The following is a 19050-nucleotide window of genomic DNA, read 5'->3' as shown; positions in this document are numbered from 1 at the left end:
ATTAATAATATGATTATTACCATTTTTATTTGTAGCATTATTATTTATTATTATTATTAATATAATTATTATTATAATTAATATATTTATTAATTAATTATATTTATTAAATAAACTATAAATTATTATGAACCCGTACGAAATTGTTACATGTATCTATCGAGCTATTTTTGGATTCCATTCTTGTCTCCCAAATGCTACCAGTTGAATTTGGATTCACAGAAAGAGCCAATTTCTGTTTAAAGTCGACATCAAAGTTTATTTTTTTTTATTATTACTCCTGTACGACTGAAAATTTTTGTCGACCCTTTTTTAGCTATAAACCAAACAAGTTTCACACCAATACTGATCAAGTCATTCATTTATACATTTTCATTATCAATTAAGAACCATTACAGCCTTCTCCCATCGATTTAAATCAGAAAAAGAAACTGAAGAACACGATAGCCTCTGTTCTTAAACCCATTTTGCTCAAACCCCAATTTTGAAATCAATTTCAAAAAGTGTTAATTCTATGTTGTTAGGAATCATCTATGTAAACTTCCTGTAAACTATCAAAGTCCAATTCTTCCTAACAAAGTTATATTCGTGAGTCAAAGTTAATTTTGTAAAAAGTCAACATTTGTTCTTGAGTCAAATTCGATTGTTCTGTTTTGAGTTGAGTTAAATTGAGGTTTCTAATAGCTTCTAGTTTTGATTTGTAATGAGTTTCGTGTTATAAATTTTGTCTAAAACATTATCAAATTGTGAAACGCATATTTTTTTTTAAAAGCTTCGTGACAGCAGCATGTATGCTGTTATCTTTTTTATTTTATTTTATTTAGTATTATAAACACTGAATACTGGATTGTCATTATTACTTTGATGTATTTAATTTTTTTTAACAATAAACGTAATCGAATTGCAATGTTTGAAGAAGATGAACACGAATATTTAAGACTTATATTTATTTAAAGGGGTTATAAAACAGAAAAATTGGGACAGAAGCATGGTTAGGGGTGTTGATGGGTTTCGAGAAGTCTCAGGTTCGATCCCCGTTGTGGGCAACTCTTTTTAGGAAGCAAGGGTATAACAATTTTTTTATTTTTTTATCTATTATTATTATTATTATTATTATTATTATTATTATTATTATTATTATTATTATTATTATTATTATTATTATTATTATAATTCTTATTAATTATTAATGTTATTGTTATGATTATGATTATTACAATATGATTATTATTAACATTATTATTATTAGCATTATGATACTTATTGTTATTATCATAGTTATAAGTATTATAATTATTATCATTATTATTTATATAAATGTTATAAGTGTTACTTTTATGATTAATTTATCAATCTGAGTAGCATTATCGTTATTTTGATTATTATCCTTGTTAGTATTATAGTCATTAATATTACTAATATCATTATTATTATTATTAATTTTTATCATTTTAGTATTATTATCATTATTATGATCATGATTATTATTATTATTATTATTATTATTATTATTATTATTGTGAAAATAATACAAATTATTACTATCTTCATAAATATTAGTATTATTATCACTTTATAAATATTAGAACCATTACTATTAATATAAGTATATTATTGGTATTAATATCATTATTTTTATCACTAAGGAAATCATAACTCTTATTATCTTAATTAATAGTATTAAGTATTATAATTATTATCATTTTTATTATAAATATTACTCTAGTATTACTATAACTATTATTTTGTAAACAAAAGACTATGTATATAAAAATAAATATAATAACCATGATTTAAATATATAAATACTTTATTTAAAATATACAAAATGAACATATATGATAAAATATATAAGTTAGTAATATAGAAATTATCACTAATAATAATATAAATATTTGCTCGATTACAGTTATACGTATTAATGAATATACAAATGATATAGGTTCGTGAATCCGAGGCCAATCCTATACTTGTTCAATGTCGTTCTATGTATTTTTACTACAAAATACATTAGGTGAGTTTCATTTACCTTTTTACCCTTTATATTTTTGGGCTGAGAATACATGCGCATTTTTTATAAATTTTTTACGAAATAGACACAGGTATTCGAAACTACATTATATGGTTGAATTATTGAAATCAAATATGCCCCTTTTTATTAAGTCTGGTAATCTAAGAATTAGGGAACAGACACCCTAATTGACACGAATCCTAAAGATAGATCTATCGGGCCCAACAAGCCCCATCCAAAGTACTTGATGCTTTAGTGCTTCGAAATTTATATCATGTCCGAAGGAGGATCCCGGAATGATGGGGATATTCTTATATGCATATTGTGAATGTCGGTTACCAGGTGTTCAATCCATATGAATGATATTTTTATCTCTATGCATGGGACGTATATTTATGAGAACTGAGAATGAAAATCTTGTGGTCTATTAAAATGATGGAAATGATTATTTATGTTAAACTAATGAACTCACCAACCTTTTGGTTAACACTTTAAAGCATGTTTATTCTCAGGTATGAAAGAAATCTTCCGCTGTGTATTTGCTCATTTTAGAGATATTACTTGGAGTCATTCATGACATATTTCAAAAGACGTTGCATTCGAGTCATCGAGTTCATCAAGATTATTATTAAGTCAATTATAGTTGGATGTATTATGAAATGGTATGCATGTTGTCAACTTTCGATGTAATGAAAGATTGTCTTTTCAAAAACGAATGCAATGTTTGTAAAATGTATCATATAGAGGTCAAGTACCTCGCGATGTAATCAACTGTTGTGAATCGTTTATAATCGATATGGACTTCGTCAGGATGGATTAGGACGGGTCATCACACGCCGCGGGTATTTTAGCCGCGTCGTGGCTTATTACTCTTGCTGAAATCTTCATGTAAAACTTAGAACAACTCACCAAAATCAACTTTAACTATGAAAATGAGGTAACGAAGATAGAATAACACAAAATGTACCTCATAATGCTCCAAAAATCGTACCAATAACCTTCTCGACTCTCAAAACTCAAACCAACCAAATATCTCCCAAAATAGCTCCAATTCGTATCCAATGGACCAAAATGCGACTGATATTGCGTGAATAAACATGTGCAAATTAAGCAATATCAACGGGAAAGCTCATAAAACTTCTATTTGTTTAAATTGGTCGTGTTAAATTGCCTAAGTAATTGAAGTATACTCGCGGCCTCAATATCTCTGTGGTTGGTATCATATTCATTCAAAAAAGTATCAATATTAAGTTATTAACGTTTCGAACGCTAATTCAATCGTGAAGGATCTGAATGGAAATGGCAGTTGAAAGAAGAGACGTCGAAGAAAAAATCAAACTTGTGTGTGTCGTCTGGATTTCCACGTTTTCGCAAATAAAATGGAATAAAGTCTAACAAAGAATGTTTATTCAGTTACATACTTGAAGAACATGTTTTTTATCTACTACATGTTTACAAAAATTAATAACTTTAAATGATATAACATTTTTCGTTTATTTGATGTACAACGATACTTGTAAGACTGTCCTAATCATAACTTCAAATGATACAACATTTTATGTTTCAATTTAGTTTGATTATAAGTCTCCCGTGCAACGCACGAGCTCCTAAATCTAGTATTATACATACATGTTAAGCATTATTGTGATTGGATTTTTCCAAAGTATAAGTGGATTTATGATCTCCCTTTTGTTATACTATTTTTTTTTCCTGTACTACCTAAATAATTTAATACATAATATTTTATAAAGGTAAAAAAAAAAAAAACTATATCTAATAACAATTTCCTGAGGTTTAACAAATTTTTATACTTTAAATACTTTCTTATTATACTATTTTTTTCTTATGTATTACCTATTACTAAACAATTTTATATCTAATCTCTTTATACACGTGAAAAATATACTTTAATAAATTTGTAAGTTTAACAAATTTTATACTTTTAAACTGCTTAGAATAATTTTTTCTAGTATTTAACTTTTTTATTTTTCAACTTTGTTGTATTCTTTTTTTTTTTTTTTTAAATCAAGTTATCGGCATTACCTTGAGGGGTATTAACTACCTTCACGATAATTTACCACGTACTCACGCACTTTTGAGAGGAAACCTGAATCGTAGTGCAGGAACCCGATCTTTAAAAGATCCCGAAGAGCTGGCGGATCGGGTTTGAATTGAATGGATCCGGAGTGTCTAGATTTTTTCTTTTTCATTTTGTCATCACCCACTAATAAACTTTTGATAATTTTTTTAATTTTTTATTAATAAAATATCAGTATTAATCGTCGATAAACGAATTATAATTATAAATGTACAGAACAAATATATTTTCCGCAACAACTGTTGGTGCATGAAGTAAGTCTCGAGTTCATTATTGCGTATTCTTGTAGATTAAGACTAAGTAAGTACGTGGATATGCGATTGTATGCATTTAAAGTTAAAATACTTATTGTCTGTGTAACCACACGAATGTAGGTTGCATCTGTATGGGTACAAGTGCAACCGCACGGTTGCATATTGCAACCGCACGGTTGCTCGTGCTGACCTTATTTAATGTTGATTTTGGGTTCATTGTTAGGGTTACGAACCTAACCCATTCTCTAGCCGTGATTTCGATTCTTTGCAGGTCTAGCACTTTTAGTATTCGATTTACAACATCTAAAAGTCGATTATATTGTTTAGATCATTTGAGCTCGAGTCTTTTTGATACAAAACCTAATATTAAATAATTTTGCACTCGATATTGAAGATTAGATCGATTAATACTGTTTAATCGTTCCTACAACAACGTATAGAATATTTTTTAAGAAGTTATATATTCCGTATATATAGTCTAATAAACCTTTAAAATGATGACATCGTCATTAAGCTAAATTACTCTTTACTTTTCATAATAATGATGTCATAATTATATATTAATTTAATTAAAAAAGTAATATAAAATCTTTTATAAAAAGAAATATTAATTTCTCCTAAATTGTAATTTTTTTTTCTAAAAAAATTTAAAAGGCATTTATTATTATTATTAATAATTATTTTATTATTATTATTAAAAATATAAATATAAATATTCAACTTTGAGCGAACTTTATGTTTGTAAAATCAACGACAAGTTTCTTAGTCGAAATCCGTGGTTCCACATGGCAATAAACTAAATGACTTTAACATTTACATTCACTTAATACCTAAATCATATCGTTAAATTGTTTCGTTTAAACAAACTCGTGTTTCCACAGGTCATTTTACTAGTTTAATTACTAAAATACATGATGGCTTCAATAATCTATTGAGTCAATGTAAATTTTATGTAACGATTTATATTTATATAAATAATAAATAATAAATAATAAATACTCCGTAATAAATAAATATAAACATTTAAATAATTCATTAAATCGGTAGATCGCTCGGACCCTTTAAACTAGGTTTAAAAACAAGAAATTACTCCGTAACACTTGCGCCCTCTATTGACTTTTTTCGTATTCCGATGGATCCGATACCCGGTTGTATCTCGCATCCGATATTCGATCCTATCCGATCCGATCACTTCAAATATATGAAAAATACTCGTATAGTAAATACATATATCTTTTTATCCTAGCGGTGACGGTGATCTAGTTTCCAAAAATCAATACCAAATTTCATCTCATCTCAAAGAAAAAATTACGTCCATACTACCTATGGTTTGTCAAGTTTTTCACCACAGCACCTAAACTTTGTTTTTAACTTCAATGGTACCTCAAATATGTTGGACTAACGTAGATAGTACCTAAGACTAACTATGGTTAAGATTTAACAAGTTATCCCTCACATGTACCATGCATGTGAAGGCACTTTTGTCCGTTTACATTATTTATTAAAACTTTTAATAGATATTTATAATAAATTGTTAATGATCGAGTAAATAATCAGTTTACATTCATTGCATGTAAGTAGTAAATTTGATTCATGACATATATACACTTTACGTTTATGATACAAATATTATCCTATCTTTCATTTACGCAACTATAAGTTCTCTTCTGATTTGTCAAAGGCTTTAACACTCCATTCTCATTAGCACTATTCACGATTTTTTATTGTTTTTAGAAAATGGTAAAAACAAGTAAACGTACACGTGTCCATAATATTTGTTGGTATTTTTGTTTGTTATTGATGTTTAGTTTTAATGGTCTATCATTTGGCTTCTTTTGCAGAAATACAGATGATGTGCGCGAATCAACCAAATAATAGAAAGTCTATTATTACCCGTATTCCTTAGTTACATAAAACATCTGAAAGGTATTCTTCAACTAAACATCATATGCAATTTCCAGATGATGTTTAGTTTTGATATTTGTGTTTGAACTTTTTTTTTTTACAAAGTGAGATTGTAGATGTTCGCTTCAATCGAAAGGTATTCTTCAACTAGAAATTACAGGTTACATGTATTCTTTAATTAAAATTCTATGATTTGTTTCCCTTTTTTATTTTATTAGAGATGATTTAATTTTTTTTACGACAGTTGCTATAAATTGAGAAATTACATTTGAAGAAGATGCAGGTAGAGAGAGAGGGGTTATTTTTATTTTTATTTTTTTTTAATAGAGAAAAGATACTATTATTATCCATTCTTTATTTTTGTAACGGTTTTGTGGGTAATGTATAATTTGGTAACATTCGTTTTCATTTTATAGAAGATTGTGAATTGTGATTTCAAAAAAAAAAAAAAAAAAAGATGAGGACAAAGCTTTATCGTTTTTTAATTATGTATTCCTCCTTCCATAGTTTCATTTTCATGTATATATCGGAGTAATTTGTTATGTGTTGACTGCAATTTAATAATAAATAGTGTTTGACCATAATCTTTAACATTAGAACAAATATGCCATAAAAGAAACCGAACGGAATGCAGTAGCACATTTCATAAATCTCGCTCAGCAAAGCAAGCATAACCGTTTCTCTTGTTACATTCATTAAAAGGAAAGCATGAGTTCTATCTTTATTCACAAACAATCATTTATTTAGTATTAATGTAAACTGACAAAATGGCCCTCACATGCAAGGCACATGTGAGGGATAACTTGTTAAATCTTGACCATAGTTAGTCTTAGGTACTATCCATGTTAGTCTAACATATTTGAGGTACCATCGAAGTTAAAAATAAAATTTAGATGATGTGGTGAAAAACTTGACAAACCACAAGTACTATCGACGTAATTTTTTCCATCTCAAACATGGATATCTATTCTATAACACTACCAATACTTCTATGTCTGTATCTATATCCTCCACAATTATTATTTTTATATTTATTAATATTAATATTAATAAATTTTATTAATATTAATAAATAAATAGTTATGTCTCCATTACTATTGAGTTGCGTGCCATTTTTATCATCTACCATCTATCTTTATATACACGCGCATGTTTGCGTGTTTGTGTATATTTATCAAACTATCATTTCAACCACCTAAAACTTTGAAACTTAATTCAAATGGCGAGTTCGAATTCGAATTCAATCGCTGGTCGACGGATTACTGTAATTCAGAATCATGTGGTTGCGTCTACTGACAATGATTTACACTCGCAGATTGAAGTCAATGATACATCTGCTGAATTTTTTGATGGTAATTAGATGTTATTATATCTCTTGCATTATAATAATAAAAAAATGAAAGTAAGTTAAGATCAACTATAAAAATTGGCTTGATTGATAATTGGTTGATTCGAGTTCGAATAAATTGTCAGAAACTATACATCTTTTTAAATATACTTTATGGTTTTGTACAGATACTATTGTAAAACACAGTTAGGTGTAAATGGGATAAAGTTGGTGGTGTACCTTTTTATATGATCAGTTTGCAGTTATTAGTTATTATATTATGCATTTCGCTTTCATCAGATGATTTACTGTTCAACCCATGTGGCATAGCTTTTATGTGTATGTGAACAGGGGCGGATGATGTATGCGATTCGTGGTTGCACGGGTGAATTTTTTTTTTGTTTTTTAACTAGTGATATTAGTTTAATTTTTTTTTAATTTTTTTTTTTGGGTGTGACACCGTTGAAATAAGCATTAGTAGAAAAATAATTTTTGGGGTTTTAACCCGGCGGCACCGGTGACCACTAATCCTAATGTGAGGTGTCAATAGAACTAGCAGAGTCTTACAGATACATGATAATTTAAAGGTGAAACCTATTTGTTATGTGGCTGAAGAATTCAGAATAGGTTTAAAGTCGTTGAAAAAGTGAAAAACACGAAAAATAACTTGTGTTACGTGGACTTAGAACTGTTGGCTCGTTTAGCATAATATGGGGTTTACCCTTGAGTTTATGGAATTGGGGTCTGTAGAAATACATGGCCTTAATAGTCGTTAACAGTAGTTTGATTTTCACTAAGCTTTGGTGCTTGTGTGTTTAATGTTACTCGTATCGTTCAAGCGAAATGGTGATCCTTCTCATTTTTGTATTATTTTTTAGTGATTATACGTTGGAGTACAAATTAATATCAAAAGATGCTAAAGAAATTAGAAAAATGGAATGTATACAGGTTATTAGGCATGTTAAGTTTACTGGATAATACTCTGTATAACTTCTCAAGTTCTCTGATTATTTCTGAGTTAATATAACTTGCATTTAAATTAAGAGGATTTGTGATGTTTAGGTGGAACTAGTGATTGAAGTTGGGATTATTGAATAGTTGATCTTGTTCTCATCTTATTTATTAATCTACATTTTCAAAATATAATGGCGCATTCGTATACAGATCAGAGATACAGTGTTGTTCTCCCAGAAAAACTGAAGTCGGGAAAGTGGAATGTATACAGGTCATTAATAGAATTATATTTCAACAAATAATACCAGCAATTTCTCAAATTTTTATTATTATCTTATTATTTCAGAGTTAAAAATTACTTGCATCTTATTAAATATAATTCCTGGCAGATCTGCACGTTCGCCGTTGAAGCTTGTTACAAGATTTCCTGATCATCCCGAGATTGAAACATTGCATGATAACTTTGTGTGAGCGTCTCAATCAACTTTTATATATTGGTTGACAAAGTATATTTCTTTATGTTAAGAATGATGATACTTGTGACGTAACATTTGCCTAAAAGTGTGCCTAACTGGAAAATTGAGACACATGGCAAATACAAAGGTTCTGATGAGGAGAGAAAATGGTTAAGACTATGTTCTATACCATCGAACGGATTAGGCACTCTTTTAGGCATTTTTTCGAGGAACACGTTCACGTATCATTTTTCTCACAGTAGTCCTTAAAGGTGGTCATTTGTAACCCATGTATATAGAAACGGATCAATGCCGGTTGTGTTGAATAATAATGTGTCAAATGTAGAAATCAGCTTAAATGAGAGGCTGGTTGGGTTGAATGTATTAGATCGGTAAAATGTTGCCTAAGCCTGTTCAAATTCTTACAATGTCTAGTTTGTTTTGTTTAATAAATTATTCCCCTTTTTCCTTTTAATTATATATAGAATTTTTTCTAATCCTAATCTTTAGCATGAATGTTACCAAGTTTTACCTCAGCAAGTTTTGAGTGGATACCCTACCCGCCCGTTTCACCACTGCTACTAGTTTCTCATGTTTTGCTCCACTTAAAAGCTTGCTTGACAAAACTGTTTTAAATATTTATGGTGATTTTAGAATTATTTTCACATATATATTTACATCAAATAATATTTTGTTTTCAGACATGCGGTTGATACATACCCAGATTACAAGTACTTGGGTTCACGTGTTCGAGTAGATGGGACCATTGGAGAGTATGTTTACCGTTAAATCTGCAAAGTTTCATTTTATTGTGAGTAAACTAGGCTGTTAACATGTTTGATTTGTACCTGAAGGTACAAATGGATGACTTATGGGGAAACAGCCACTGCTCGATCTGCAATAGGATCAGGGTTGCAGTATTATGGCTTAACCAAAGTAAGTTTGTTTTCTGGATGTCGTCAACTGGCCATTGCATGCATAGTTTAATCACGTTAGATATTGCCATCCAAACTTGTAGCTACACTGGCATCCACTAAAGGTGTCAGTTTTGACCCACTTATGAGTGAATAGATGCGGGTCATGTATTCATGTTAAATTTCCAACGGGTTAAACGGGTATAAACAATAAGATTAGCTTAAAATGAAGGGATCGAATGTCAGTCACGATGTAATTGTAATGCACAAAATGTTCCAAGACATTTAATTCGAAAACATAAAGTATTACTGAAATTATAATCTGATGTTTTTAATCTTAGTTACTGAACAGCATGCTCTAACAGTCGCATTATTTGGGTTGTTTTGTAAAAGGGAGCATCTGTTGGACTATTTTTTATAAACAGACCCGAGTGGCTGGTTGTGGATCACGTCTGTTCAGCATATTCATATGTTTCGGTGCCTTTGTATGATACTCTTGGTGTGTAAGTGTGGTCTCGTTGCTAAATATGATTGGGTTCAAATTTTTAATGCGTTAAGTTTCCAATTGCTCTGCTTCATCTGCAGGTCCTGATGCTGTCAAATATATCATAAACCATGCTGATCTACAGGCAGTTTTTTGCGTGCCTACTACGTTGAATGTTGTAAGTTTCATGTATACAAAAATGTGTATACCTGAATTGATAATACCACAATTTATGTTTTACTTTGTAAACTTAAGACTCACAAATCTTTTCTTGTTCAACTTGCAGTTGTTAAGCTTCTTATCTGATATTAGTAGGGTACGATTAATAGTGGTATGTTCTTAAACCGCTTTGCACATTTATTAGACACAATACATTTACGTATGGATTGATTTGGAGTATAAACTAACTTCTATCTGCTCGCACCTTCCATATTGCAGGTAGTGGGAGGTACAGAAGAACACCTTCCTTCCCTTCCTGCAACATCTGGTGTTAAACTTGTATCATATTCAAAACTTTTCAGTCAGGTTGGTTGATTTTCTATGTTAATGGTTATTCAATATTACTAAGAGTTTGCTGACTCATTCTTTGAGATGCCTTAAATGTTTATGAACTCAGTATATCATAGCATCGATGTTATTTTTTATAGAAGGTGAAAACTTTTAGTTGTCGCTGCAGAAAAAATTTAATAAAAATTAGCTGAAGAAGCTATTAGGCAAGATTGTTTCACACAGAAATTATGCTTTTTTCATAATCTAGTGTAAAGTAAATTGTACAAAAAATTGTGTTCCTCAAGCGGAACAAATGGGTCAAATCATAAGCTACGAGTGAATCATGTCATCCGTGTCAAACCTCGATAATCCTTCTATTTGAACATTAGTTATCATTTTAATTGTAAAAGTAGTGTTTTTAAAACCATAATAAATTAGCTATTTATGAGAAAGAAATGACAAAAGTGTTCAAGGGTCAACCCAACCTGACCCGACCCGTTTCAACTTGAACCTGTATTGAGGTGTAATTCAACCTACACATCTTGCCACTTCCAAAAGTATATTTTCCTTACATCTACTCTATAGGATATTGTTAGATGATATCAACCGGTTACTGTTGTAGATGTGGCCCTAACTTTATAATCTTATAATGGAGCTATTTTCAAATCTACATATTATCCTTAAATTGGTGAAATTATTACCTTCCTAATGAATATGCTTCTTATAATCTGATAATGTTGTAGGGTCATAGTAATCCTCAACCTTTTTGCCCTCCAAAGGCTAAAGACATTGCTACTATATGCTACACAAGTGGCACTACCGGAACGCCAAAGGTGACAAATTTTAACTGAATGGTTTTACTTCAATTTGTACAGAATAGTTTTACTTCAAATTTTAACTTTTTTAACCGAATAATTTTAACCAAATTAACTTATTTGTTATGTACAGGGTGTAGTTCTGACACATGAAAACTTGATTTCAAGTGTTGCAGCCATGAGCTTGAAAATCAGATTTTACTCTTCTGATATGTATGCTCTTCTTTTATCATCACACTTATTGATCGAGGTGGCAATATTGACTTAAAAAATTATAATGAATGGGTCAATTCGGGTTATGCTATGTCTCTAAGAGTCATATGGGTAAAAGTTTTAAATTAGCTATGATAAATCAGATTAAGTGGGCAGAATATTTATGCAGGGTTGGTAATTTTAGTTCATAACACACTAGAAATCATTTTGTTAAGAAAATATTTGTATTTATATTATGAGGTATAACAAATCTTCTATTATCACCTTAAAACACGGTACACGTAAGTTAAAAAATGGTTTAGGGTTATTCCAGTTTGTATGCCCCACCCATTTTGCCACCTCTTCTTACTGATAATACTCAGTCGTTCTTTTACTTACTGTGGTACATCTTATATGGACAGCTATATATCTTATCTTCCATTGGCGCATATCTACGAGCGAGCAAATCAAATTATGACCGTATATTGCGGAGTCGCTGTTGGTTTTTACCAGGGGGTATGTGTTACATACCTGTAAATTACTTTTTGTTGTATAACTTAATGGAGGCTATGAGGTAGCAATCTTCTCTCATTACTTATGACTGGGTAATTTGGGTGATGATCTATCTCAAATGGGTCAATTTAAAAGTTAAATTAAAAGTGCAAAGGGTCAAATGGGTTGATGAAAGTTGCCTAATCTTTTTAATCAGACAACCTCCAAAATAGTTTTCCGTTAGTTTTATCTGAAATTAGTTTTTTTCTGCAGGATAATCTGAAATTGATGGATGACTTGGCTGCTTTAAGACCAACAATTTTCTGCAGTGTTCCTCGTCTATATAATAGAATATATTCTGGGTATACCTATTTCTAGCAGATTATCAAACCACCTGATTATTTTCACTATGATGACTTTGCGTTGTCGTTTATGTAGGATTATAAATGCTGTAAACACATCTGGGGGGTTGAAGCAAAGATTGTTTAATGTTGCGTACAGTTCCAAGAAGCAGGCAATAATGAACGGTATGTGCTGTCCGTTTCACTTGAGTGTATGTTTTTATTGGATTGCATTCATTGGCTACAATGAATGTCACGTAACGTATCTCATCTCAATATCTCTATACTAAACTTATTGTTCCCTGCACATGTGCGTATGTGACATATCGTCACTAATATCTACATTTAAATATTCTGAAAATGATGTCATGCTTACAATGTCTTTATATGGTGGTGGAATGATAAAAAACAGAACATATATTCTCGGTATCATTGGTAAATAATGACATTAGAAAATAACCTTTTTGACAAACACATTAGTGGCATGCGAACTGTGAATACTAAAGTTGCATGTACAAATGATAAAATATAACTTGAGAGTTGTGTGATTTTAGTAATCTAGTCACTAAATGTGATAATTTCGACCCCGTCTACGCATGAGTTGGTCTATTGGAGTTCTGTCTCATCTCTAGATGGTCAAAAAGGTAAATTGAGATAACAAAGTTTCTTAAACGGAGACAACTCAAATGTCACGAATGGGTTAATAGTCTCCCAACATGTATTTTTGAATTTACATACTAGTAAATCATTTTTTCAATGGTTTAATAGTTAACGGGTTAAATCCTTTTTTAAACTTTTTAGCATAAGTATTCTCTCGCTCTTATATTTGTTGTAGGTCGAAAGCCATCAGCGGTTTGGGATAAATTGGTATTTAATAAAATAAAAGCAAAACTTGGAGGACGGGTTCGTTTCTTGGGCTCAGGTGCTTCGCCTCTATCTTCTGATATAATGGACTTTTTAAAAATGTAAGTTACAACTAGTCTATTGAAACTAATTTACTGCTACACCTTTTTATTTGTCGTTAAACTATCTTTTCACAATGTTTTTGCAGATGCTTTGGCTGTTCGGTTATCGAAGGGTATGGTATGACGGAAACTTCGTGCGTCATAACTATCATGGATGATGGTGATAACTTGTCCGGCCATGTTGGTTCTCCGAACCCTGGTTGTGGTGAGTTTTTTTTTTTTTTTTCATTTTTGTATGGATATATTTGTTTGCCTTCTAATCTTAGTTCATGTTGAGCCTATTTTCAGAAGTAAAACTTGCTGATGTTCCTGAGATGAATTACACATCTGACGATCAACCTCATCCTCGAGGAGAAATCTGTGTTAGGGGCCCTATTGTTTTCCAAGGATACTACAAAGATGAAGTTCAAACGTAACTAGTTCATATAGTTTCATCTCTTTTATAATAAAATTCTTTTTATTTTATATAATTCATGTATTTAGATTGCCATTACTGATATAAAACTTGTACATAAATGAACAGAAGAGAAGTAATTGATGATGAGGATTGGCTTCATACAGGAGATATTGGGATGTGGATACCTGGAGGCCGTCTTAAGATTATTGATAGGTAATCATAAATTTTGCAGACGAACTACAGGAATATAAGTATATAGAGTGCCAAATTTGGTTAAATAGTAATAATAATCCAGTTTTGAATAGATACACCTTGGGCTACTTTTGACCATTTAAAATCAAGCTAATAGTCTGTTTACATTAATTGTTAGAATTGGCCTAATTTGACTTTGGTGTCAAAAATTGCATGCTTCAAGATGTTTTGCATTATGGCGAAACTATTTCAGTGCTACCGAGTACGCACTGTAATTTGGTAACTTATTCGTAGTTATTTATGACTTATGACAGGAAAAAGAACATATTTAAGCTGGCACAAGGCGAGTACATTGCACCTGATAAAATTGAAAATGTATACGCCAAGTGTAAATTTGTTGCTCAGTCTTTCATATACGGTAAGATTAAATTAATCACCGACTGTGTTTATAAACATAGTATTGCTCGTACAACTTGATTTACATTTACCCTACTGGCTGTTTCTTTACGGTAGGTGATAGCTTGAATTCGTGTCTGGTGGCTATTATTTCCGTTGATCCAGATGTAATGAAGGATTGGGCTGCATCTGAGGGCATAAAGGTAATTCCACTTTTGCTTCCCTTTTAGTCTACTAGCATAATCTATTAGTACCTGATACAGTTAATGGGAATTATGGACCGTGTATGCGTGCAGTATGATGATTTAGGACAATTATGTAAGGATCCAAGGGCAAAAGCAGCTGTTCTATCTGAGATGGATGCTGTGGCCAAGGAAGCTCAGGTTATCTAATTTTTACATTACCTGTACTTGTTCATATATTTACACGCATTCATATATATTTTTTTATCTTTTAAATACGTATCTTGTTCCTGCAGCTGAGAGGTTTCGAGTTCGCAAAAGCTGTAACCTTAGTGGCTGAACCGTTCAGTGTGGAGAATGACCTTCTTACCCCTACGTTCAAGGTACCTTTAGTTTTCTTAATGTTATATTTAACCATGAGGTATAGGTGGCAATTTACACCCAAATCTTATTTGTTACCGCTAGTCTAAATGGAACATTTAAAAAAGATTAATGTTATATAATATGTGAATTTGTTTTCCTTCCAGGTTAAGAGACCGCAGGCGAAGGCATACTTTGCAAAGGAAATATCAAACATGTATGCAGAGCTTTCAATGATGGATCCGACCCTTCACAAACCAATTTAAGGGGCCATGGATCTTGTTTTTACACGATCTTCGGGCTTTACACACGAAATAAGATAATTGTTCTTTTGTCGTAAGATTGTTCTTCAAAGTACATACATTACATCCGAAATTTAAAAGATGAATTCATGAACACTATAAATTTATCCAGCCCGCTTTTTATAGAAACTTTACAGGTTAATAGCTCATACTTGCAGTTCTTTTCGCTATCTTATCTTAGACACTTGGTACAGTAATTGAAAGTATTCAATTTTAATTGTCAAGATAGTCAAATTAAACATTGGTTTTGTATATTGATCGTTTAATCGATATTATCCAATTCTTTATACGAGTTTTTATTAGAACTACCACGACAAGATTAGATCTAAAAGTAAACTAGAACTAACGACAACAAATTTACATCTAAAGATAAACGCACCAATGTTCAAGATTCGCCAGTGACCCAACCGCCGAAGATCTCAATAGTCTCATCTTGTGTGACCCAAAATTTCATCTAAAAGTAAACAAGAACTAATGACAACAAATTGACATCAAAAGGTAAACGCACCAAAAAGGTAAACGCACCAATGTTCAAGATCCGCCAGTGACACAACCATTAAAGATCTCAATGGTGTCACCTTGCGCGACCCGATGCCACCTGAAAGATTGATCTTCTTCCATCACATTTTGTTTATATATGAAAAAATAACCTTCTTCTGGTAACCCAAATCCTACTCCTTGATTTCTTATCTTTTGCAGCTCCTTCCTTAATTCGCCTACGTTACACAACGGATTTACTTCCAATGCAATCTTTTCCCCACTTTTTGACATCACATTAATCTTGAGTTTCTTTGCGTAATTACCCAAAAACCCCATGTTCAAACCACTACAAGCTGCTGTTGTCGATGCTGTTGTTGACGTTGTTGTTGACGTTGTTGTTGTTGTAGGTAATGTAGGCGGAGGCGTTGGTGGCTTAAGCGTTATCTCGACTTCTGAACCATCAACAAGTTGACACTCATGCAAACTTTTATGATCATGCAATTCATTCCCATTTGCGTAAACCGAAATTCTGCATAAGGGGACTCCTTCGATCTCATTGATCTTTTCTTTGAGCTTTGAGACGAGATCATTCACGTCCATTTCTACAGTTACGCCGAATTTTTTCAAGAAAATCTTGATCTTGTTGGAGGAAGATGAAGAATGATGATCAGTTTCTTCAGTTTTGATGTTGGTGGCAGTTTGGTCAGTGGTGGTGGCGGTGGCGGTGGCGGAGATAAGTTTGAGGTGTGAACCATCTACGATTTCGGACGTGTGAATGTTGAGATCATCGGGTAAAATCTTGCCGTCGAATTGTAAAATTTGATCAAGAACTGGAATGCCTTGGTATTTTGTGACTTTTTCTTTAATTTCTTTGATGGTATCAAAGTAGCCAACTTCAATGGCAAATGACTTGCCTTTATCAGAATCAAAATATAAATCCATGATGTTGAAGCTCTCAAGTTTCTAAAATGGAAATATAAGCTGTTTAATTAACCATCAGGATCATGATTTACTAACAACAAATTAAGTCCGAATAGATAGGAGAAAATATCGAAAAGTTATAACAACTCTAAACATCATTTCATACTTGTAGCACGTGATTATATTAATATTAGTAGTATACAATCTATTTTAGCCTTGATTTTAAACTTAAAATAGATAGATAGATAGATAGATAGATAAAATAGAATGAGTAATATTTAAGTGACATAATTAAATAATTAAAGTTCGCTACTTGCTAACATTTTCACTGAAATGCAGCATTAAATTCTCTCTTTAAATCCTTCCATTTAACTTGATGTTATACCACTTTTTAAAATACAAAACAAAGGAATGGTACATAAATAAATAGCTCTCAATTGTTATTCATTTTTTATGTTATAAAAAATGTAAGTAATACACACCAAAACATAAATCATATTGACATTAAGAAAATATCATGAATAAAGAATAATGAATTCTCAAGTTCTCCTAGTTGACAAAGGCATTGAACTATTTGGCCTTTGTTTTAATCCACTCATCATGTTCTTCATCATCATCCCACCACCAAAATCCATACTACTGCTAGTCCTTTGTAAAGATAACCTCCTACTCTTCAACGGCGAAACCAATTTACTGGCCAATCTCGATGGCGAAAACGACCTCCTCAGTTTCGCAGCAGTAGACACTTTCTTAGGAGGAGAAACAGACTTCTTCTTTGTTGTGGGTCTAGTTGGCGATACTGATATCGTCGGACTCCTAATCTTCACTCGAAACTTAACTGCAGATGATGACGAGTCAGCTGCTGCTGCCCGGGCTTTGCGTCGGGCAGCTGCAGGCGGTGTTCTGATCAAGAACTTATGAGGTGTGGTTGGGCGGGTTTTTGGAACCACTGGCGACTTTGTTCTACAAATTTTTTGGGTTTGTGAATTTGGTGATGAATGAAACATTGAGTTTGGGACAATGATGGTTTTTCTAGCCCACTGTCTGTTCTTCGGTGAGACTCGACAATTTTCTTTTTCAATTTCTTTTTTTGGTGGTGAACCCGAAACTTTGAAATTAATTCGCGATTTAGCTCTTTGTAGCAAAGGAGAATGTGGATTCGATGATCTTATTATCCGTTTCTCTCGCTGTCTACGCGCATTTAGCTCTGTGGTTTCTGGTTTTAACCTCGAATTTCGCCTGGAATCTGTGACTGGAGTTTTAGGATCAGTTAAAGAACTGATCTTTTTGGGTTTGGTATCAACGGCCGTAACGATTTCTCGAGCAAATCGACTTGCTTCAAGTATTTCCCCAACTGTTTCTTTCAAAATCATTGTTGGTAATGACATTCTGTTCCATTCCTCTAATAAAAAAAAAAAAAAAAAAAAAAAAAAACACAAAATTAGGGTTTTAAAAGAACACCCATTTGATAAATTTCTAAATTACATTAAAAAGACTTCAATTTTTTTTCTACCTGAGTGATTCTTGTTTACATCTGAGGCTTGCTCTCAAATAGCCTCTGGTACTTCTAGGGCTAAGATTCACACCAGCTATCACTTTTGTTCCACCTGTAATATATTGAAGTTCTTGCAATCTAGCCATACATTTTTCAACCTTCAAAATCACACATAAAGATTGAAAATTTAATAATTATAACCATAAATAAACAACACCCATATCATCAAAACAAAGATAAGATAGAATTGGATAAAAAAGGGGTACCTTGTTGACAGTTTCTCGGAGTTGATTAGGGTCAAGTGGTGCCACCACTTTCTTCCTTAGTTTTGGTGGGGTTCTTGCAACCATTTTGTGTATCTATATGTGTGTGTATATGTATAACGTATATGTGTGTTTTTTGAAACAGGTGTTTGGAGAGAAGAACAAGAAGGAAAAGAAGATGATCAAGTATGGTGATATGGTGATGAGTCCCCAACGGTCAGATTATGTGTAAAGTGAGAAACGCATACGAAAAGAATTAAACGGCTACTAGTAAAAATAAATTTAATAATATTAATAATAATAATAATAATATTATTAATAAAGAAATAAGAAATTAATTATAAAATAAAATATTGATGTGGGGTC

General features: G+C 31.6%; 3 protein-coding genes across 3 annotated transcripts; 1 reads left to right on the top strand and 2 right to left on the bottom strand.

Moving 5' to 3' along the window:
* Positions 1-7436: 7436 nt before the first annotated feature.
* On the top strand, positions 7437-15810 carry LOC139890788 (long chain acyl-CoA synthetase 7, peroxisomal-like). Its single transcript, XM_071873702.1, has 23 exons — positions 7437-7620; positions 8760-8820; positions 8939-9016; positions 9706-9777; positions 9859-9940; positions 10312-10417; positions 10504-10580; positions 10689-10733; positions 10841-10927; positions 11635-11724; positions 11840-11919; positions 12321-12414; positions 12664-12752; positions 12829-12917; positions 13567-13696; positions 13783-13901; positions 13985-14108; positions 14220-14306; positions 14600-14703; positions 14799-14884; positions 14978-15064; positions 15160-15246; positions 15391-15810. The coding sequence occupies exons 1-23, from the start codon at positions 7488-7490 to the stop codon at positions 15487-15489; spliced, it is 2106 nt and encodes a 701-aa protein (XP_071729803.1). The 5' UTR covers positions 7437-7487; the 3' UTR covers positions 15490-15810.
* Positions 15811-16056: 246 nt separating this feature from the next.
* LOC139887829 (ubiquitin domain-containing protein 7SL RNA1-like) lies at positions 16057-16947 on the bottom strand. The gene has a single exon (XM_071870880.1). It carries the CDS (start codon positions 16945-16947, stop codon positions 16057-16059), a length of 891 nt encoding a protein of 296 aa, XP_071726981.1.
* A 482-nt stretch (positions 16948-17429) lies between these two features.
* LOC139890787 (probable microtubule-binding protein TANGLED) lies at positions 17430-18823 on the bottom strand. The gene is given in 3 exon segments (XM_071873701.1): positions 17430-18328; positions 18423-18579; positions 18688-18823. Coding segments are annotated over 3 exon segments (1104 nt in total). The 5' UTR covers positions 18772-18823; the 3' UTR covers positions 17430-17465.
* Between the last annotated feature and the right edge of the window lie 227 nt (positions 18824-19050).

This window comes from Rutidosis leptorrhynchoides, chromosome 2 (assembly GCF_046630445.1).
Source record: "Rutidosis leptorrhynchoides isolate AG116_Rl617_1_P2 chromosome 2, CSIRO_AGI_Rlap_v1, whole genome shotgun sequence".
Classification (NCBI taxonomy): domain Eukaryota; kingdom Viridiplantae; phylum Streptophyta; class Magnoliopsida; order Asterales; family Asteraceae; genus Rutidosis; species Rutidosis leptorrhynchoides.
The sequence above is the reverse complement of the archived record's forward strand: the minus strand, read 5'-3'. Positions and strand labels throughout refer to the sequence as shown.

Excerpts from the sequence above, each read along its gene's own strand:
- LOC139890788 (XM_071873702.1), top strand. The coding sequence starts at position 7,488 with ATGGCGAGTTCGAATTCGAATTCAATCGCTGGTCGACGGATTACTGTA. Across the intron at positions 10,418-10,503 it reads GCCTTTGTATGATACTCTTG|GTCCTGATGCTGTCAAATAT; the intron begins GTGTGTAAGTGT and ends CTTCATCTGCAG. Across the intron at positions 13,697-13,782 it reads ATAATGGACTTTTTAAAAAT|ATGCTTTGGCTGTTCGGTTA; the intron begins GTAAGTTACAAC and ends ATGTTTTTGCAG.
- LOC139887829 (XM_071870880.1), bottom strand. The coding sequence starts at position 16,947 with ATGGATTTATATTTTGATTCTGATAAAGGCAAGTCATTTGCCATTGAA.